This window comes from Saccoglossus kowalevskii, chromosome 6, assembly GCF_978046115.1.
Source record: "Saccoglossus kowalevskii chromosome 6, keSacKowa6.1, whole genome shotgun sequence".
Taxonomy (NCBI): Eukaryota; Metazoa; Hemichordata; class Enteropneusta; family Harrimaniidae; genus Saccoglossus; species Saccoglossus kowalevskii.
The window spans coordinates 42,480,944-42,502,426 of record NC_140646.1 but is presented as its reverse complement, the minus strand read 5'-3'; the positions used below and the strand labels follow the sequence as shown (position 1 = coordinate 42,502,426).

Here is a 21,483-nt window from a genome sequence, read left to right as displayed (position 1 = left end):
CATATAAATGCAAGAGCAACACACGCGCCATTATTTTCCATCTCCCGTGTGAACGACATAAACAATTGCGACCTTCTGATGTTCAAAGCACAACTTACAATTAGTGCTAAGCGGGCGTCAAATAAAAAATCCCTTTTCGAGACACCATTTAATAATTCGACAGGGATTTTTAATTTGAAAACGTCTTGCATAATTTTGTGCGTGCGTCAGTCTGTCAATAGTAATATTTCAGAATCCTGTGGACCGATTTCGTTCATTCTTTGCATGTGCCTAGTACCTTATGTGGGACATATGCACATGCAGTGGTTTAGTGATTCGATTCAAAATGGTCGACTGGCAGCCATCTTGTTTTTTGAAAATGTTGTATTTTGGACATGCTTTGTCAGTTGTCATTCAAACTTGGTACATAGATTATACATGTTAGGTTAAATGTCCATGACAATTTTTTTCGCAATTGGATCAAAGATGGTCGACTGGCAGGCATCTTGTTTTTTTTTTTATGCGGTATCTTGGAAGTGCTCTGTCAGTTTTCAAGCAAATTTGGCACATACATGTACTTTATACATGTTAGGATGCATGTCCGTGACAATTTGTTTCAAAATCGGGTCAAGGATGGCCGATTGACAGCAATCTGACTTTTTGGCCTTACTACTATATTTCCGCAATTTATGTACCATTTTCATTCGTATTTGGCACATACATCATACATATCAGTGTGTTTCATAATCATATCAAAGATGGCCAAATATTTTTATTTTTGGCCATATTACTACTACACGGAACACGTATTTTGATGTAAATAAACAATCTGTTGTATATGCCACTTGAAACTCAAGTTTCAAGGACACGCTCGCGACAACCCCCCACCCGCTTAAATATGACAATCACAAAGAGAACTTTCAAAAATGTAACGGGGACTGTGTCATTTTCAATGACTTGTTTTATTTCTCAATTTATACAATACAATCCAAGATATCCACTTTATTAGCTCCGCTGTCGGAGCTTATCATACGAGTCGGCGCGTGTGTCAATGTTTTATCTTTTCGACTTCTTCTTGAAAACTACTAGCCTGAATGCTTTGATACTTGGTGTGTACATGTACAGTGTATGTACCTGGGGTAGACCTCTCTTAGATTTGTTCATTTCATTATGATATCCTCAACTCTCTAATTTTGGTGAATATTTTTGTTATTTTTGGTAAAAAGTGATATTTTTGACTTCTTGTTAAAAACCGCAAGTCCGATTGCTTTGATATTACATATATAGGTACTACATGTGGACCTCTCTCAGATTTGTTCATTTTGTGATGATATCTTCAATTATCTAATTTTGATGAATATTTATGTCATTTTTGGTAAAAAGTGATATTTTTGAATTATTGTTGAAAACAACAAGTCCAATTGCTATACATATTTATACATTTTATTGTTCATTTTCTAATGATATCTTCAGTTCTTTTGTTGAAATGTGCCTTGCTAACAGCGGAGCTGTATCAGCCGAGAGGCTGCTTGTTTAGTTATTATCTTTAGTGATGTATTTCTTTTTCAAAGACTGGTCCTATTAGATTTATGTCTTGTTTGAATAAGATAATTCTTGTAGTTCCCACAATTTTTGGGATGGACTGGTCCCCCAAAATTATAACCAGTGTTTTGATAACTTAATCAAATACAAAAATGTGTTATGTTTGACACTCATTTATATTATTTATAAATGTGTTTCCCATTTGTGATAGAACTATGTCTTCACCGGTTGGAACTCCACGTAGAAGTAAACGAGGAAGAGCAAGTGATACCAGTGAAAGCACACCAAAGAGAGGTCGTAGCAAAGAGCCACCAAGTGAAACCACACCTAGTAAAAAGGGGAAAGCACCTATAGAGAATGGAACACCACAGAGAAAAGGTGCACAAAATGGTACACCAAGTCGGCGCAGTGAAAGGGGAACGCCAGCAAGTAAAGTTGGTACACGTGAGTTTATTATTTATTTTGGAATCAAGCACCAGTATATCAAATTTTTGGAATGGTCATGTACAATTTCAATATGTTCTCACTTTTACTGTAACAGCCTCAAGACGAAGTACCCGTGGTACCCGTGGATCTTCTCCCCCTTCTAAAAGAATGGACTCTTCCCCTGGTTTAGCACCCTTGCCATCATCACCACCGACTGCAGCTCCATCACTGTTCTCTAGTCCTGCTGCACCATCCAGAGCAGGTAATTGTTATTGTATGTTCTATAATTCTTGTACAAGACCATGTTACAAATAATGCAGAAATGGTTGAAGTTGCGAGAACTTTTTATTTCTAATTATAAATTGTGAATGGCATTCTCATGGAGCCTTGATTACACATTCCTACAAAAGATTGTAGAAACAATTCTGTCATTTTCTTTTCATCATTCTTAGCAACAACCAGCGAAATAGATCTGAGTTCGCCATTAAATTATGGTACACCTAGTTCAAGAATTGGTAGCACACCAGGAAGACATGGGTATCCTTTGCTTTCTTAGTCTCGGTTCGGACACAGTCCGACAACGGGGGTCTTATGTTTTGATTTTTGTGTGTCCGTCTATGCATGTGTGCGTGCATCCAGACCAGTATTTTAGAAATGCTTGGACCAATCACAATTAAACTTAACACATACATCATACATGATATTATACATATGCTCATCAATTTGTTTTATGATCTGATTCAAGATGGCCAAATGACAGCAATTTGTGTTCTAAAAAATCATCAAAATAAAGCATTTCTCAGCTGTTTACAAATGGATTTTGTTCAAACTTGGTATGTACGTTGGACATTATAGTACCTTGATGCACATCTTTTCAGATAAGATTCAAAATGGCCGACTGGTGGCCATTATGTTAGTCCCTGTTCAGACGAAGTCCGAAACGGGGACTATTAATTTGCGTTCATTCATTGGATTTTGATGAAACTTGGTACATAGATTTAATTAGTTTTTGATAAAAATCTGTGCATATTAATTACCTAATTTGCATAATTATTAGTAAATTTTCAGTTTTTCCAGATATCTCAAGTACTCATCACGTTTCAATGAAACTTTGTACATGGATGCTGTAAGACAATAGACAGACCTGATAAATTGTGGGTTAAAATCTGTACATATTAATTATCTAATTTGTATAATTAACCAATTTTAAGCTATCACACTGATATGTAAAGTACTAATTATTCCATTTTAATGAAACTTAGAACAAAGATGCTCTAGAACAATGTACAAACCTGATTAGTTTGGGATTAAAGCTTTCTTTGATTTTTAGCTCCGCTGTCGACTTTGTTGTCCGTCGTCGTCGTCCGTGTCAATGTTTTACTTTTTTGACTTCTTCTTGAAAACTACAAGCCTGAATGCTTTGATACTTGATATATATGTACCTTGGGTAGACCTCTCTCAGATTTGTTCATTTCATGATCATATCTTCAATTCTCTAATTTTGGTGAATATTTTTGTCATTTTTGGTAAAAAGTGATATTTTCGACTTCTTGTTGAAAACCACAAGTCCAATTACTTTGATATTACATATATAGGTACTACATGTGGTTCTAACTCAGATTTGTTCATTTCATGATCATATCTTTAATTCTCTAATTTTGGTGAATATTTTTGTCATTTTTTATAAAAAGTGATATTTTCGACTTCTTGTAGAAAACCGCAAGTCGAATTGCTTTGATATTACATATATAGGTACTACATGTGGACCTCTTTCAGATTTGTTAATTTCGTGGTGATGTGTTCAATTAAAAGTGATATTTTTGAATTCTTGTTAAAAACAGCAAGTCCCATTGCTCTGATACTTATACATATTGTTCATTTTCTAATGATATCTTTATTTGAAATGTGCAGCAGAGCTATTTCAGCCGACAGGCTGCTTGTTACTATTGCCACGCAACATTTATCAGAGTGATAGTGTGAACGTCATGCAGTGAACATCTTTTTGTTGTTGACCGTAGCAAGCTCAGGTCTGTGCTCTATGAAAGTTTGATCAGCATATTATACACTTCGATGCTTATGGGTATTAGTACAATCAGTTGTAAATAAACAGAGTTTCTGTAAACATGCAAGTGATTAACGGCACTCATTAGCATAGCCACACTTCAAATAAACACTTGGCCAGGGCAAACGAATTGGGCCCTTAAAAAAGCACAAAATTGGAACCGTTTGCACTATTGTCTGGCATTGTAGTGGAAGACGGACAGACCCAATTTTTAGCTCCTCTGTCGACTTTGTTGAGCGGAGCTTATCATATGAGTGATTGTCCGTCGTCGTCGTCCGTGTCAATGTTTTACTTTTTAGGGGCCCAAGCCTGTAGGGCGTGGCCCCTATTCTTATTGCTCGGTTTTTTCTTCTTCTTTCTTCCGTAACTTTTTTCGTCAAGCCGTTTGAGAAAACTGCTGAACCAAATAGTTTGAAAATGCTCTATACTGATAGTCTCTAATATGAACTGGTGCAACATGCTTTCAGAATTTTGATTGGCCAATTAGTTTGGCAGCCATATTGGATTGAAATAAAACCGGAAGTGGCTGTTTGACCACTTTCTGAGGGTCTAGGCGTCTAGATTTTTTATGGTATATAGTACAACTCATGTGTAATAATATCAGAAATAAAAACTTTAGCGGTCATGTGACTTTTCCCGCCATTTTGTTTTTCCTAAAAACGGCAAAAAACACTTTAAAATCTTCTTCCTTAGAACCGCCAAGTAAAATGTTCTCATATTCAGTACTTAGCTTCTACATATGGAGCAGATTTAGATTTGAGAAATTCATTATGATTGGTCACGTGGTTTGGCCGCCATTTTGGATTTGTTCTCAACAGAAAGTAGTTTTTCACTCATGCCACACGTGAGCGATTATTTTCAATATTGATACATGGCATCTCTATATCAATCTCTTTCAGAAACCTATAAAAGATTTCAGATCAGTCACATGGTTTGGTCGCCATCTTGGATTTTGAGGAAAATTGACCAAAAGTTTGGGCATTTGTTTCTCAGAGGTGATTCCACGAATTTACTAGATGTTTTTATATTTACCATGCCTGGCCTCAACTCCATATGGAAAAATAATATATTTTCGATAAGTCACGTGGTTTGGCCGCCATCTTGGATTTTGTGAAAATTGAAATTATGCAACTACATGTTTTGTATTAGTCCGATTGGAATAAAATTTTGTACGTGTATTCTACTCTTTAGATACATTCTTTCCCCTTAATGGCACATGGCTAGGTCATGTGGCTACGCGCCCATGGGGTGGGGGGCTTCTAACCTCATTAATATGCATAGCTGCTATATCTCAAGCACTGTTGCCGTTAGGAAGATGATTCCTGTGTTATCATGACAACAGTGAACAAGCAATTTCATTAAAATAACAGATTACCATATATGGTCATGTGAACTCATTAATATGCATAACTGTTATATCTCAAGCACTGTTGCAGGTAGGAAGATGATTCCTGTGTTATTATGATGATGTTAAACAAGAGATTTGAATAAAATAACAGATGACCATGTATGGTCATGTGAACTCATTAATATTCATAACATTAATATCTCAAATAAATATATGGAACCAACTGCATGGGGTGGGGGCTTCTAACCTCATTAATAATCATAACTGTTATAACTCAAGCACTGTTGTAGTTAGAATGATGAATCCTGTGTTATTATGACAACGTTGAACAAGAGATTTGATTAAAATAACAGATGACCATATATTAATAACCTTTATATCTCAAATAAATATATGGAACCAACTGCATTTCGACCTCATGGTACTAATCATTCAAACTAATTGTCTATCATGTGTATCATTTGACATTATTTATGGCATGTATTCTTGGGCCCCTGTGATGCTGCTTGCAGCTTTAATTTGACTTCTTCTTGAAAACTACAAGCCTGAATGCTTTGATACTTGGTGTATATGTACCTTGGGTAGACCTCTCTTAGGTTTGTTCATTTCATGTTGATATCTTCAATTCTCTAATTTTGGTGAATATTTTTGTTATTTTTGGTAAAAAATGATATTTTCGACTTCTTGTTAAAAACCACAAGTCCGATTGCTTTGATATTACATATATAGGTACTACATGTGGACCTCTCTCAGATTTGTTCATTTTGTGATGATGTCTTCAATTCTCTAATTTTGGTGAATATTTTTGTAATTTTTGGTAAAAAGTGATATTTTCGACTTCTTGTTAAAAACCAATAGTTCAATTGCTTTGATATTACATATTTAGATACTACATGTGGACCTTTCTCAGATTTGTTCATTTCGTGATATCTTCGATTCTATAATTTTGGTGAATATTTTTGTCATTTTTGGTAAAAAGTGATATTTTCGACTTCTTGTTAAAAACTGCAAGTCCGATTGCTTTGATACTATACATATTGTTCATTTTCTAATGATGTCTTCAGTTCTTTAATTGAAATGTGCATTGCTAACAGCGGAGCTATCTCAGCCGATAGGCTGCTTGTTCAATTTTTCGACTTGAGGGCAACATAAGTTGTTGTTTTTTTTTTGGCCTAATTAAGTAGTAGAAATATGGCTGAAATTTTAAAAATGCAGAATGACAGCTGAATTGAACAGAATTGTTACTTTGTCAGTTATTGTCAGTTTTCTCTTTATGGAACATGTTTTGCACCACAACTTCAACATAGTTGCATTGTCCATGTGTTTATAAACAAGATAGTGTACATTTCACTTTGTTTTATCAAGAATTGGGGAAATCATCATGGAACTACTATGCTAACCTACAATTTTATCTTGGGGGGGATTCCCTGCCTAAATTGCTTATTATATATAGGCCATACACTCTGCCAACCTCTATAGTGTTATGAATAGTGACATCACACAAAACATTACATCATAGTTATAACATAGGCATAATTTTGTTGTCAAACATCAAATAGCCTTGCACAAAATTCATGAAGGCAATTGGTCCAGAATTATCATTTAAATTTGCAGGAAATGTGATATGCATGTAAATTTTCTAAATATGTTCGCTTCCTAAATGTGTCTACAGCGGTGGTACACCTATCAGGGTTAGGAGTGACATTCGCAGTGAGAGGAAGATGAGACAGGTGAACCTTGTATCAGAGCCATCGGTTAGTAATGATAATATAACAATAAAGAGCCACTCGCAGCAACATATTGGATGAGCAATCAAATCCAATATGGCACTGTGGGAAATTCATTATTGTTAATGATATACTGTAAGCACGTTTAATGTGTTTAATCTGTGATATAACCGGTTCTGTGAATCACACAATTGGGAGTTTTTGCAGATGGTGTGTGGGTGTGGGTGTTCCACTGATATCTCAAGAACCTTATGTTGGTTTTTGATGAAACTTGATGCACAGATGCTCTCGGCTAATGCTAATGTTGCTCCTTGGCTTTTCCAATGATCTGATTAGTTTTGTGTGCAAATTTGTGCATACTAATTACCTAATTTGCTTAATGATTAGTCAATTTTCAGCTTTTCCACTGATGTTTCAAGCACTAATCATTACATTTAAATGAAACTTGGTACATAGATGACTAGACTATATAGATGATTAGACTATACACAGAGCTAATTAGTTTTGGGTAAAAAAATTGTCCATATTAATCGCCTTATATGCATTTTAATTAACCTACTTTAAGCATTTTCACTTGTTTCTCGTGTACTATTCAACAGAATTCATCGAAACTTGGCACATAGACACTCTGGGATATTGCGCAACCCTAATTAGTTTTTGGTTGGTTATGATATGACTAAGTGTAAAATGACTAATTTTCACTAGGTTTAAATTTCACTGATTTATCATTTCATGTATATTCAGTGGGTTAAAATTACGCTTTTATCATTTAGGTAATGTGTTCTATGCTCAATTTTACATATTCACTGGGTTTTAATTTAGCACATTTTCTAGTCATCGAAATAAGCAAAATTAAAATAACTGTTACAGTAATATTTTGAATTGTTGCAGATAGGGACATGCAACTTTGTTATCTGACAAGATGTATACCAAAATATATTATATATGGTCATTATTGCATTAAATATTTATAATTGTTAAACCATAGCTAAACCACCCTGATCATTACGTGCAGTTATATTTTAAATGCTGTCTTTGCTTTAATAGAAGTACATTATTCATGTGTAGAGCTTTGGGTTTGTTTGTATTATCATGCATTTATTTTGACAACACAAATGTTTGCCAAAGCAGATTTAGGGCCAATAGATTGCAAAAGCCATGATGTATAGAGCAATGATGTAGCACAATGCCTAAATACGAGCAGTTGTATGTTATAATGGTTAGCCAAAATGATTTCTGTTCGAATATACATAGATTAAAATATATGCATCTAGACAGCTAGAAAAATGAATTGTCGTTCAGACACAAATTGGATGCATGCAATTATCATGAATATGGGTAATGTTATGTATTTGGTATTTGGATTCGGAAATAAACATCCAAGAAATTTATGCTATTTGTAAATTCAACTTTGGTTAGTAGTTGATGCGCTTAAATCAGTATCGACAATCTTATGTTCTACAACTATCACAAAAATAAACAATATTAATCTTCTCAAAGGTCGGTGGTGGTGATGGTTCTGATCCTGCTGTCGTGGTAACCAGTGACCAAGCTGCTGGGCCTCGAATGGTGATTTGGGGTACTGATATAGTTGTTAGTGAGGCCCAGGAGAAATTCAAGAAATTTGTCCAGACATATATTGATGAAGATGCTGATGAGCTTGAAGGATTTGATCCAACCCAACCTGCATATATGCAAAGATTGGAAGAGGTAGGGCTTTGTTTCCCTGGATGTTTTATCAAGTATGGCTATTTTTACTTTTATGTTACAGATGGCTGTTTCCCATAATGTTGTATTTAAAATGACCATTGTTTCCCTGGAGGTTTTCAGCATTTAATGCATATTCCTTCATTTTAACTTTTAGATCAAATGAAATCAATTTTTGTTCTCCCCAGGGCATTATAGAGTAGGGTTCCCAGCTGTTGAGTTTTGGATAAACAATAGAACCAATTTAGCATAACAATGAATACAAGACATTCAAACATATTGTTATGTAAATTGGCTGATACTGTATGCAAATTTTCTGGGAGAACACTGCAGGTACTTTATTGTACAAAATATGGAAAGTTGTGCAGATGACAAATATTTACTTCGGTATCCGGAGGTTTAATGAACTCGAAGTTAATGGACATTTTGAAGGCTGTGATTTTTCTGTTCAGTAAATATTTGATCCCTACTATAGAATTCTGAACTGCCCATTATATTTGCCATATTGGAGCCACTTGTGAATTCTTCAGCCCCTCAACTGGGAGAGTCAATCTGAACTTCTGTTTTGTGTTTTCTTCCTCTAGATCAGCCAGCTTGAACTTCCTTTCCTGAATGTGAATTGTTCACATTTGAAAAGGTTTGATGCTGAACTTTATCGTCAGTTAGTCTGTTACCCTCAAGAAGTTATCCCAACCTTTGACATGGCAGTCAATGAGATGTTCTTTGAACAGTTTCCTGATGTCCAGCTTGACCATCAAATTCAAGTCCGGACATTCAGTGCAGATTTGACCAAAAATATGAGGTCACTAAATCCTGAAGGTATGGTCGTTGTCAGTGTTAACATGGCATGTGTTTCACTTGTATGCTAGAATAATAAATAATTTTTCACTTCACTGTAGTCGTATTTGAGTGAACATGCTGAACAACTCAATGTATAGCAGTAAGGGGCCATACAAGTGAAAACTGTCGATACAAGCTTCATAGAACACAAAATTCACAAGTTATTGCTATTCAAACCATTTATTGCACTTATATGAAAGTGAAGACATGGTATAAATTCAATTAATTTTATTTTCGTTATTGCTTTCTTCTTAGATATTGATCAACTTATAACTATCAGTGGTATGGTGATTAGATTGTCTCAACTGATGCCGGAAATGCGAGAGGCTTTCTTCAAATGTTATGTGTGTTCTTTCACTCAGACAGTGGAGATTGACCGCGGTCGTATTGCTGAACCCAGTGTCTGTCGTCACTGCAGCACTCAACATAGTATGGGACTCGTCCATAATAGATCACATTTCAGTGACAAACAGATGGTGAAGTTACAGGAATCACCTGGTAAGGTTGATCACTACTATCTGGTTGATAAAACATTTAACAGATTTAAGTGAATATGGCAATATTTTTGTATTACCGTGCTTATTCGACTCAGTGCCCAGGGTAATTCTTAGCTCACAAAATCACATTTTGTATTACTGTCTGTACTCGACACGCAACACTTGCAATCATGTCATTCAAGCAGTGAAAAGCTAAGTATTCATTTAATGTTTTTATTCCATTGTTAAAAAAAATGTATTTATGTTGTCGATAAATATTTTTTTACACAAATAGTTAAACTTGAAAAATATTTATCTGGAATCTGACACCTCAGCGTGACAAGCACCGTAAAATTTTTAAAAACTAGTTCAGACATGGCGTTCTTCTGAATGTTATACTAGTAACACAAGACTAGTGAATGAAATTGTTATCTACCGTAGAAATTGTAAAATTTCGACCTCTCTAAAAATGTGTGCTTGGTTGTTTGCCAGATTTCAGTATTTTTGTTGACTTCCCCAAAAATTCCCAACTTATTCTTATTTGAAATTTAGACCAGTTTTAGTTTTCCCCCAAACAAAAAAAAAAATCACATGGTTGCATAGTTTATTCGTAGAACGAAGTTCAAACATGGCCTGGTTATTCAGCGTTAATATTCTGTGCATAAAGACGTCAACCTGTTACTGATCTCATGCCCTTGTACAGAAGCTCTAGTTTGTTTTGCTTGCTACAGTGTAAACCATTGTTCACTTCTTTTAATTAGTCCCCGTACGGATGCAGTCTGAAAACGAGGACTTATGTTTTGACCTCCGTGCGTGCATCCGGGCCTGTATCTTAGAAATTGCTGGACCAATCACAATCAAACTTCACACATACATCTTACATGATATTATACATATATATCCACATCAATTTGTTTCATGATCTAATTCAAGATAGCCGAATGGCGGCCATTTTTGTGCTAACAAATCATCAAAATCAAGCATTTACAGATGGATTTTGTTCAAGCTTGGTATATACAATAGACATTTCAAAATGGCCGACTAGTGGTCATTTTGTTTTAATGAATGTGTTTTTAGTGCCATATCTCTGACTTGCTTTTGCTGATTATGTTCAAATTTTAAATATTCATTATACACCCAGGGTTCTCCACGAGGGGTTTTTACAGGGCGCTGCGCCCTGTTATCTGAAATTGGCGCCCTGTTATATTTCCTGTGCGCCCTGCATGGTCCCAGACAAAGAATTGTTTACAAAACAGGCCAACACTCATTGTCTTCCGAAGATGATTCATCGTGTTCAGGGTAACTGGTTCATTGTTTTAAGGTGCAACTGTGAAAATTCCGGTTTGTTATCGTAGCAGGTCACCGTGAGGTGATGACACCACCAAACAAAAAGTTACAATCTAGTGTGTACACAACTAAATCACAAGATGCTATACCTGTCACACCTAACTGGAATTGTATCTGGCTGTACCATGGGGAAGTCTGCTTTAAATGCAAAGTTTCATCAACTAGTTCTAAATGATATTTGGGATCTATGTAAGGTATTTTCTCAACAGCAATATTTTTGTGCTTAAAAGAACATTTAATTTCAATTAGTTTTGGTTCATGGCATGAACAATTAACAGTGCCATCAGGTGATGCTCCCATAAATGGTTTATTTTTCATTACTATTAGTCCACACTCATTAACTTCAAATTTTTTGTGTTTCTTAACCTCACTAATTGAGTATAATTGCCTTGCAACCGGCTCATTTTCTTTGCCAAACGTTACAGCACTGTTTTCAATTGGTTTTGCAGTTCCCAAAATCTTACTGACTAATGTTTCACACTTGTGAACATCTCTCACTGATCTCACCAAGTCAGCAATGCTTGCTGTTGTACGTCCCTTTCTGGCTTCATACCATGCAGGATCACATTGAAGAAGGTTTTTTAGAATTTCTACATGCTGCTCTGTTGTGTTTTGGGTTAAGTAATCTAAAAACGTCATGTTACTTCCTGAAGATCTGTAAGTTGTATAAATCTCTTGCATCGTCGGCACATTAGTAACAGGCAATAGTTGTGGATCTTTCACTAACTTCAGAAATAATGCACCGGGATGAGATTCTTCACATACCTGGAAAAAATGTAGTCATATTTACTATCCATATTTGAGTGAATAAGGGGGAGGGTACTTGTTTTCTTTTCCCTTTTGTTTTATTGCCTAAAATAAAGTGGTGGGTAAAGAGTTGTCTAACAATATGACAGAAAAGGAAATTGTACTTATCTATATACAAAGTTTCTTATGTTATGATGGGGCACTGGTAAATAGATATTTTTGGCAATCTGTTTTCAGAGTATACAGCGGAGCTATATCAGCCGACAGGCTGTTAGTTTATGAAATATGTTGCCACCATGTTGGGAAGAAAGTAAAATTTACAATATGTACATCCATTTTCCTCAAGTGCCCCTCCCCATTTTTAAAATGGTTACCCCTTAAGAAAATCAGCACCTCGCCCTTTTTAAATGCTCTTGAATCCTGAGAATGTCTGTATTATTCACTGTTCTCAGTGGTCTGTAGTTCTTAGGTTGGGGACCAGGTTTCCTTGGTGTTTTATCTCTGCGATAATCTAGGTCTTCCACCTTAACTGGTATGGATGTCCACACACAAGTCTCATCGGTACTTACTGCAGTTCCCCTGTCAGTTTGCCTGTCTACGTATTCAGCTACAGCAAATAGTAGAGCAGCTGTGTGCTTGCAAGAACCATCATCACTAATAGAAAAATAAATATAAAATATTTTAATGGAGGAACCAATAAACAAATATTTTATCTATATAACCATAATTTATTTTAGTGTGTATAGTTAAAAACTGGGGACTAGAGAAAATGGATGACATGCACTATACTTGTTCTAAGATGCGGGAAGGAGTGATTAAAACTTTAAAGCATTCTTTAATTTTAAAATATATTGTTATTTACAACTTTATATTTACATGCTAATTTTTGTAAACAATGTAGATCTTTTCAAATTAATTATGTTTGCCTCAGTACATTAATATCAACAAAACACAACATGTAGCTTCTTAAAGATATGAATGTTTGAACTACATAGTACATGTAAGATAATTATAACAATTACTGGTTTGGTAACACTTACGCTGCAACACAGCCACAACCGGCGGACATAACTTCAGCATCTAATGAAAGAAGTAGCCAAGTTGCGTACCGCTGAGCAGTTTGGCGTTGTTCCGGTTTCACCTCAGCTTTGATATAGACGTGATCTATGTGCCCAGACACCTTTCCTAAAAGAACGTCCCTCTACATGGTTATCCTTAAACATAAGATACCCATCGTCGTGTTTATATTTTGTCAGTCGTTCCGATGTCCACTCGCAGTTTCTTATTAAATACGCAAACACGTCACCAAGCGCAACTTTCGGGAGACAATGAAGTGTTCGTGTCCACACCACTTGTTTACCATTCAGGTCAACAGCAACAGTCCCGTCATCATTTAACACCCGCCGGCGTTTCCTCTCTGATTCATCGTGATCACAGTCTTCAATAACATCGTATATACCGCTTGCTTTTTGTGCCAATTCAACCAACTCATTTTTCTTCTTCCCAGCACATGGTATACGACGATCAGTTAAATATTTTTTTAAATCGGGGACTCTCAGACAACTAAAGTCACAGAAGACCGCCATGCAAATAAGCCTCTCAACGTTCTCTGCTGGTGGCGCCATTATTGCGATGTCGACACCGGAAGTGAGAAATGCGTCTTTCCAGGTTATCCGCCAAGGGCGCACTTTATTGTGAAACGCGAGAATTGTATAAAGTTTCGCAGGTCCTTTTTTTTTTTTTACTTTGAGAAGTTCTGTCAACCAAAGCATAAAGATGTGTTTCTCTGTACATAAAATTTCACAAGATTTGTTAATCTTATTGTATGATAATAAAAACTTGATAATATTTTTCTGGATTTTTGTTCTTTATTTTTATCATTGTCGTATGAGAAGTAATCTTGTCCTTATTATAGATATTGAAACTAATCCAGGGCCACAAACTAGTTTATCCAAACAGACACAACACTGACTCTACATATTTGCAGATCTGATTTGTATACTTCCTTGTCATTTTACCTGTTGTACTGGTTTGGTGCTATCTGGTTTTCTTGCTGAGAATAATGCTGACCTGGATGGAGAGTGCTATACTATGAAGTTGAAAATGCCATAGAAATCATGTTTGCCAATTTATGTCAATGCAACTTTAGAATGACAACTAGCGAAGGCTATGTCATTCATGTCTTGTATTTTTCAGATCGGATTCAGGATGGCTGACTAGCAACCATTTTGTTTTAATGAATGGGCTTCTAGAGCCATATCTCTGACATGCTTTGACTGATTATGTTCAAATTTTATGTTTCAATGTACATGTATTCAAAATGGCTGATTTGGTTTTAATTAATGCTGTTCCAGAGCAATATCTCTCAATACTTGTTTGACGATCAGATACAAATGTCAATCATTTTAATGTTAAACAATCATCATAATCATATTCCTGACATGTTTATATTCCAGCTATATTACTATAAACAAAACTGTATATTTATGCTGCGTTTCACAATTGTTGATTATTACTCAGTAATGATTATAATAATGTACAAAAAATATATAAGTTTAATCGTGAGCAAATAATTCCGGTCGCATATAAACGCTCAATGCTGCAGGATATCCGCCATGTTCTTTCTCTTGCATAAGTTTACCTAATAGGTCAAATCGCTAATTAACCAATCAAAATGCTGGATGATATCAACGTGTTCAAATAAAGATCAAGTGGAGCAAAAACTCAAATGACGCACTTGACCACTTTTGTAGGGCTTCATTGTGCCAGTTTCAACTCTAATTGCATTCCACTCATGCGTGCCTTGTTCATTTCTTAGTGTAGATAAAACCTACATAGAAGGGGAAGGCAGGACGTTGATTTCGTCTCTTCCCCCACTTCCTACCAACCAAGGATTGTCTGTCTGAGCCAGTACCAAGGATTTTCCCCAAAGCACTGCTTCCGCTAGGGGTCACTCCCTCTTCGCTGACCCACAGACCTTCCCGGAGGGGACCGACCCAACTACCAGGCGTTTGATCAGACACTTCCTTGCTCACTTCCATAAAGTGAGGGGGGTTCAACGAGGTCTGACCCTGTGGGCTTGGGCGGCCCCTCAGTCCGTTTTTCGAAACGATTCAGTTAACCACCCCATAGGGGTGATGCGGGATTCAAGGCAACGCTGACTGTGTGGCTCTCCTGGTCCAGCAGATTGACGAATGTGTTGGAAGGCGCATAGACAGTGTTGATGGGAGGGTGTTGGTCCCCTGCAGAAGAATATAGTCCTAAGAGTCCAGGGTGGGGTAATTTTATGACTAACATCTTCTGCTGGACCAAGTCTGGAGCCTAATCTCAAACCTTAAAAAAACTGTTAAGTCTTGTTTTATTTTATGTTTTAAATCCCATTTCATTTTTAGCTCCGCGGAGCTGTTAGTATGGGGGTCTCTCCCGCGTCGTCCATCCTGTGTCCTGTGTGAAGTTTTTCTTTAAACGACTTCTTCTTCAAAAGTACTTGACCAATTATATTCATATTTGTACCAAAGGTACTTGGGGTGGCCCGCTGTCAGATTTCTTAAATTAGTGTCAAAATTTGGATTTTTAGTGAATATTTTTGTCATTTTTGGTAAAAAATGTTATTTTCGACAACTAGTCCAAAACCGAAAGTCCAAATGTTTTCATATTACCAGCAATTAAATTCATCTCAAAATGTGCAAATTTGGATTTTTAGTGAACATTTTTCTCATATTCTTGTTCCATGATAATGAAGAGAGTGGAGCTATTTCGACCGTCTGGTCGCTTGTTTTAAATCCAAACTGTTGTTTAATGACCCAGGGCAAAATACCAGCATCTGGTATGTGTCGAGTGACAAAAGTCGTCCTGCTCGACTTTTAAACAAATATTTTACTTTTGTTTACATGTGATGGCAAAATATTTACTATTGAACAGTAAGGGACATATGAGCTTTGATTCTAACCGGGTATATTGCACTGGATCTGGGAGATACAAACTGTCCCAGTTAATAGACTTCCATGTATCTTTTGTTCAATGTGTACCTGTACTTCGAACATTTGCAAATTTTTCTAGGTGATGCAAGACGGCTTTGTTCGTAACTGGACGAACTTTGTGTGATTCAATGAATACATTAACTTGATACATTAACAACTATTTTGACCAATTAGTTTTGTGCTGACTTCTTCTCGGTGTCTTGATGTTATGTTTTCCTTGTTATAATACTTACTGATTGATGACTTTGTTTTGATTTTCAACACTAATTATTTAAAATGGGTCAAGTTTTTATAGTATTCATCTGAATTCTGGTTTTAAAAAGGAGACATTTTAGAACAGCAATATTCATGGCACGTCGATGTCGCATACGGATAAGTATCTAAATACCGATGCATTGTTTCCATATTTGATCAATGGTTCAGGCTGTGACTCCCACAAGTCCAGAAATTTAAAGGCTGGGTGGCACTGTGTAGTCTTTTCCCAGATACAAAGACTGTGGTGGTAACATGTGGCCAGCATGGTTAACAGCAAGAATGACGCGATTTGTCATTACCTAACATTGTCCAGTTACCCAATGGCACTGTCGCAACACCAGTCTATTCCCAGGTAAAAATCAACTCGTCCGATACTTGGTAATCAGACACGCACTTTTTACGCAAATAATCCTCTTTGACTTAAGGAAAGTTTACATGCCTTGGTTCCTCGTCTTTTTGTGTAGCCCATCCTCTTCATAAGTGATTCGACCCAAGACTTTTGAAGATTGACTTGTGATGCTGCAGTCACGATCAAATTATTGACGATACCGCCACTGATACGCAGAGACCTAATAAATGACTATTTCGTCAATCTGGTAACAAAGGACAACCATGTTTTTTCTCTATAATTTCTGGTGGGTCATGATTTTCTTTCACATGCTAAAAGTAGACTTTCCTCATATTCCAAACTGTACTCTCGTTAATGGGATTGTCAAGCTGCTTACTGTGAAATGCCTGGTGGCCCTCGTTACACTATTTTAAGATGCATATTTTACAATCTTTGCTTGAATCCCGGGACCATAACGCTGGTAGTTACCTTTTCAAATTGTTCGACTGGTCACCAAATATTTACAGCTACAACTAAATTTGACACGTTATCTTCTGAAGCTCAATAAATAATTTATACATGTCAAGCTCTGTTCGATTTTCTCAGGACATGTGGCCCGTTTTTATTTTACAATATTTTTTTTTGTGGGCATACTTTTGCGGTACGTATAGATCGAGCTTAGTCACTGATCGTAAGGGGAGAGTAGGAAATCAAATGGGCGGTGCACCACAGTGGTGGTGGGTGCTCGCCGGTCGACCGCATTTTATGCAAATTTATGCATAGATTCCATGACTCCGGCTGACCGCGGTCTTCCGTGGTGGGCTCGCACAGAAATTCACACTTATTGTTAAGACCATTAATGAACACAAAGAACTGGGAAATTGAAAGGATCACAAAGTTCTAATGAAAAATTAAACCAATTTGGCTGAGCCAAAAGCTAGGAAACTAGTCTATAATAGTTGACATTATTTTATTTGCCTGAGCCTTGGAATAAAATCACAAAACGATCCAGAAAGACGTAGAGATCAACATAATACAAAATATGACCGCATTATTTTGTGAATATATATCATGCATGGTCTCAGAAAATGTTTAGAAAGATTAATGGTTCGCGTAGACCAAATATAATCACGCATAAGTAAAAATTCAAAGTGTTTTAATACATTGGTGAGAGGTCGCATTTACGTGAACAAGAACATGCACTAAGAAGGAAAAGCAAGCCAAAGTCGAAAAGGGGTGTATCATGGACTTGGTACAACATGCGCTGCGACAATTGAGTCATCGTCGACATCATTTTGGGGCACAATTGAATTTCAAGTACGTTGCGAAACTTGCTACGCGGCGATGCTGACATCAAGTGTGTGTTGACCGAAGTTTACCCCAAGTCGAGCACTGAACTGGCGCGTTACCTTAGCAACCCTTTTCTTTCTTGGTCCGCGCTTCGATCTCGTAAATTTGTTATTATATCCGGCGGTACTGTAATAACACAACTTGTATCCAACTCTTTATTGGCTTTGAATATTTTAACATCTTTTACTTAGTGTGCTGCTTTTCTAATAACGCAAATATGTTTACAGTATTGTACGGGCTCTAAGTATTTCAACTTTGCAATGTATTGCTTTTATGATAATTGCGCAAACTCAAGTTGTTTTTTACTATTGTTAGGGCACTGACACGGGGTATTAGGTCTGAGTATTTCAATATTACCGACTTGATAATGCGTTGCATTCGTAATAATTACGCAAACATAAACATGGGCACATTTAAATCATTAAAAAAGATAGGTGTCTACGGAAAGTAAAGAAAATATTTTAAATACTTGTGATTCATTGATGTTCAAAATTATTATTTTATTCAAAATGAAGTGAACATGTAATATAAACCATACCATGCGTCAAGTTAAATTTTACTATAATATAATAAACTCTGGGCAGTGGAATTCGATCGCATTATTCACGTACATTTTGACTGAACTCTAATAACCATGTGTTTGAATTACGTGTGTGGCATTGGGCAATGAGTTCACGCACTGATATTTAAATTCCGGCCACCCAGCTTGACGCAAATCAGTATAGTTACTCGTCATTTGTTCAAACAATCTTTCAACTCTCACAAATACAATGAACGCGAAGAGTTAACTGAAAGGGAAACGTCTTTTTTGGACAAAACAGCATGTCAATACAAGATTACGGTATGTGTGCAAGGTTAGATTTATAGAACGTACATGAACGCTTAACTATGTGTTCATTTAATAATCATGTCGTATGTGAAACTCAGGAGACATTTTAGTTCGCCCATTTCTTGTTTATCGATCTTGAACTTTTTGTTGAAATATTCAGAGCCAGTACAATATTGTAAACAAATTTGTGTAATTAGAAAAGCAGTGCACTAATTAAACAACGTTGATATATTCAAAGCAATAGAGTTGAATACAAGTTGCGTGATGCACCCTGTTTTGACTTTGGCTTGCTTTTCCTTCTTCGTGCATGTTCTAGTTCACGTAAAATGCGACCTCTTACCAATGTATTAAAACATCATTTTTTCTAAACATTTTCTGAGACCACTTTTATCAACGCAGGGTTATTTTTCCAGACAAGATGGGCTTCGTAATATCTGCCATTAAATCGCCCGGGCGATCTTTTGGTTCACGTTTTTCTATAAAAAAAATCGATCCTCCATAAGACCACCCAGCGCTGGGTATCAGCTGAATCCGGTAGTTGTATTTTACTATCAAAACCACCATTTTGACCACTCGTGTGCCAGTGATCAGTGTTTGGCTGAGTGGTCGGTGTTTTCAATGAGCGAGTGGAAAAAATTTGATTAAAATGCAGTCGGTCGGAAATTTGGCGATAAGCGGTCGATTGAAAAGCTGTAAAAGCGGAAGGTTGGGTGAAATGAGTACTCTATTTTGGTGAAATTATAATTGCAAAATCATCATTGATTTTAAAAACAGCTTTACAATGAAGAAACAGAAATGGTCACAAAAAATTCGCACATTTAATTACAATATTTATAACATACCACAAGAATTTACAAGATTGAAATTATTTGTCTGTTGGAACACAGTTTATTATTGTCAAATGTGTTCGATCGTACACAAACTCTTGATGCAAAGCATTTTCTGCCCTGTTTTCTCACATGATTTGACCTGCAACATCGTCCTTTTACCTGATAGGTCGAATATGTTTTAAACCAATCAAAATGCAGTGTTATACCATCGTAATTCTTTATGAAGGCATTCTGGTAACGCAATGTGAAAATGAATTATTGATGTCAAAGTACAGAGAATTCAATCGCTGATGCCTTATCTCGATTTCATTTCCAGAAGTTCCGGAGTCTGGCACCCAAGGCTCAAAAAAACAAATCACTGTGTCCACCATATTGCAAAGTGACTCTTATTTAGAACAAGAAATGCACTACTTGTGGAATTCTGTTGTATCACCAAACACTAGACAGTTTTTCCAAAAAAAGAATCAGAGGCTAAGTGGCTTTCGTCCACTGATGTCGCACCTTTGGTTCGATTATAAATGTGTGAATACTTACACTATAACTATACGTTTCACTGCAACTGCCCACAACACAATATCTAAAAACCCTCTCTCTCTCAAAAAAAAAAGAAAAAATAACGCCGACTGAAAAATGTATATCGTTTAAAAGTATACTGAATGACCAGTGTTATTACGGCTCAGGGGTATGACTTCCTCTCACATTTTGGCGTTTGGTGGCGCACTTTTGGCGAGAGTCGGAATTCTGGAAACAGTCGACCATTTCAGAATAGGTAGGCGTGGCTACAACACGAGAAATATCCCAAATTTACTTGGATACGAGTAATCATTTTCAGCAAAAAAATCAATAACTGCCCATTTCAGTGGGATACAGATCTAAAATGGGAAACGTGAGGCACAGGCACTTTAAATAGTTTAATTAGAAATTTTTCAGCATTTTTCAAGGAATAGACGCTTAGCCAAACATGAACCTGAAAATAGAAATGCCCCAAAAATGGGGGATGGGCGCTGGTTAGACTGATTTTCATATAAATATGTTCATTGTTCATACCTTTATTGTATTCTTCAATCAAAGTCCCATAGAGAATACGATAACAATAAAGATGATTATTATTATTCATTATTCAAAAACTATTTTAGAATTCTTACTGTTTCCAGATTGTAAAAAAAATTAGTTAATCAGGAAAATCATCACAAGTGTCCATCATTGAGTGCTGTGGTGTTATCTCAGTATTATCGATTCTTGCTTATATCTGGTCAGTTTGGTTTGTGCAGTTATCATCCAACCTCCCCCCCCCCCCCCCAATAGTTCAATCTGTGTTAGGATATTAGATGCAATATTAACATATTAAGAATTAAAATCCTCTTGTACACTGACTATAAATTATTGGATTGCATTTTTTTTTTTTTCAGAGGATATGCCTCCTGGACAGACACCACACACTGTCTTACTATATGCCCATAATGATTTGGTAGATAGTGTACAACCTGGTGATCGTGTTATCATCACTGGTATTTACCGTGCCACACCCTTGAGAGTGAATCCACGACAGCGTAATGTCAAAGCAGTGTACAAAACCTATATTGATGTGATACATTTCCTTAAAAGCTCTGCCAACAGGTTGCATGAAGCACAGGATGATGATGGGTAAGCTTATCATGTAATTGCACATTTAATGACACTTTGATATACCTCACATCATTGACTCGCTAA

The 21,483-nt window shown here is 36.3% G+C and overlaps 1 protein-coding gene across 1 annotated transcript in view; it reads left to right on the top strand.

The window, feature by feature from the left end:
- LOC100367050 (DNA replication licensing factor mcm4-like) overlaps positions 1–21,483 on the top strand; it is an 82,243-nt gene that overhangs the window by 17,520 nt on the left and 43,240 nt on the right. The window contains exons 2-9 of the mRNA XM_002731927.4: positions 1,733–1,965; positions 2,063–2,209; positions 2,400–2,484; positions 7,030–7,111; positions 8,585–8,794; positions 9,376–9,610; positions 9,887–10,129; positions 21,183–21,417. Of these exons, the coding sequence (XP_002731973.1) occupies positions 1,737–1,965; positions 2,063–2,209; positions 2,400–2,484; positions 7,030–7,111; positions 8,585–8,794; positions 9,376–9,610; positions 9,887–10,129; positions 21,183–21,417 (1,466 nt within the window). The 5' untranslated portion in view covers positions 1,733–1,736. The remainder of the gene's footprint in view (positions 1–1,732; positions 1,966–2,062; positions 2,210–2,399; positions 2,485–7,029; positions 7,112–8,584; positions 8,795–9,375; positions 9,611–9,886; positions 10,130–21,182; positions 21,418–21,483) is intronic.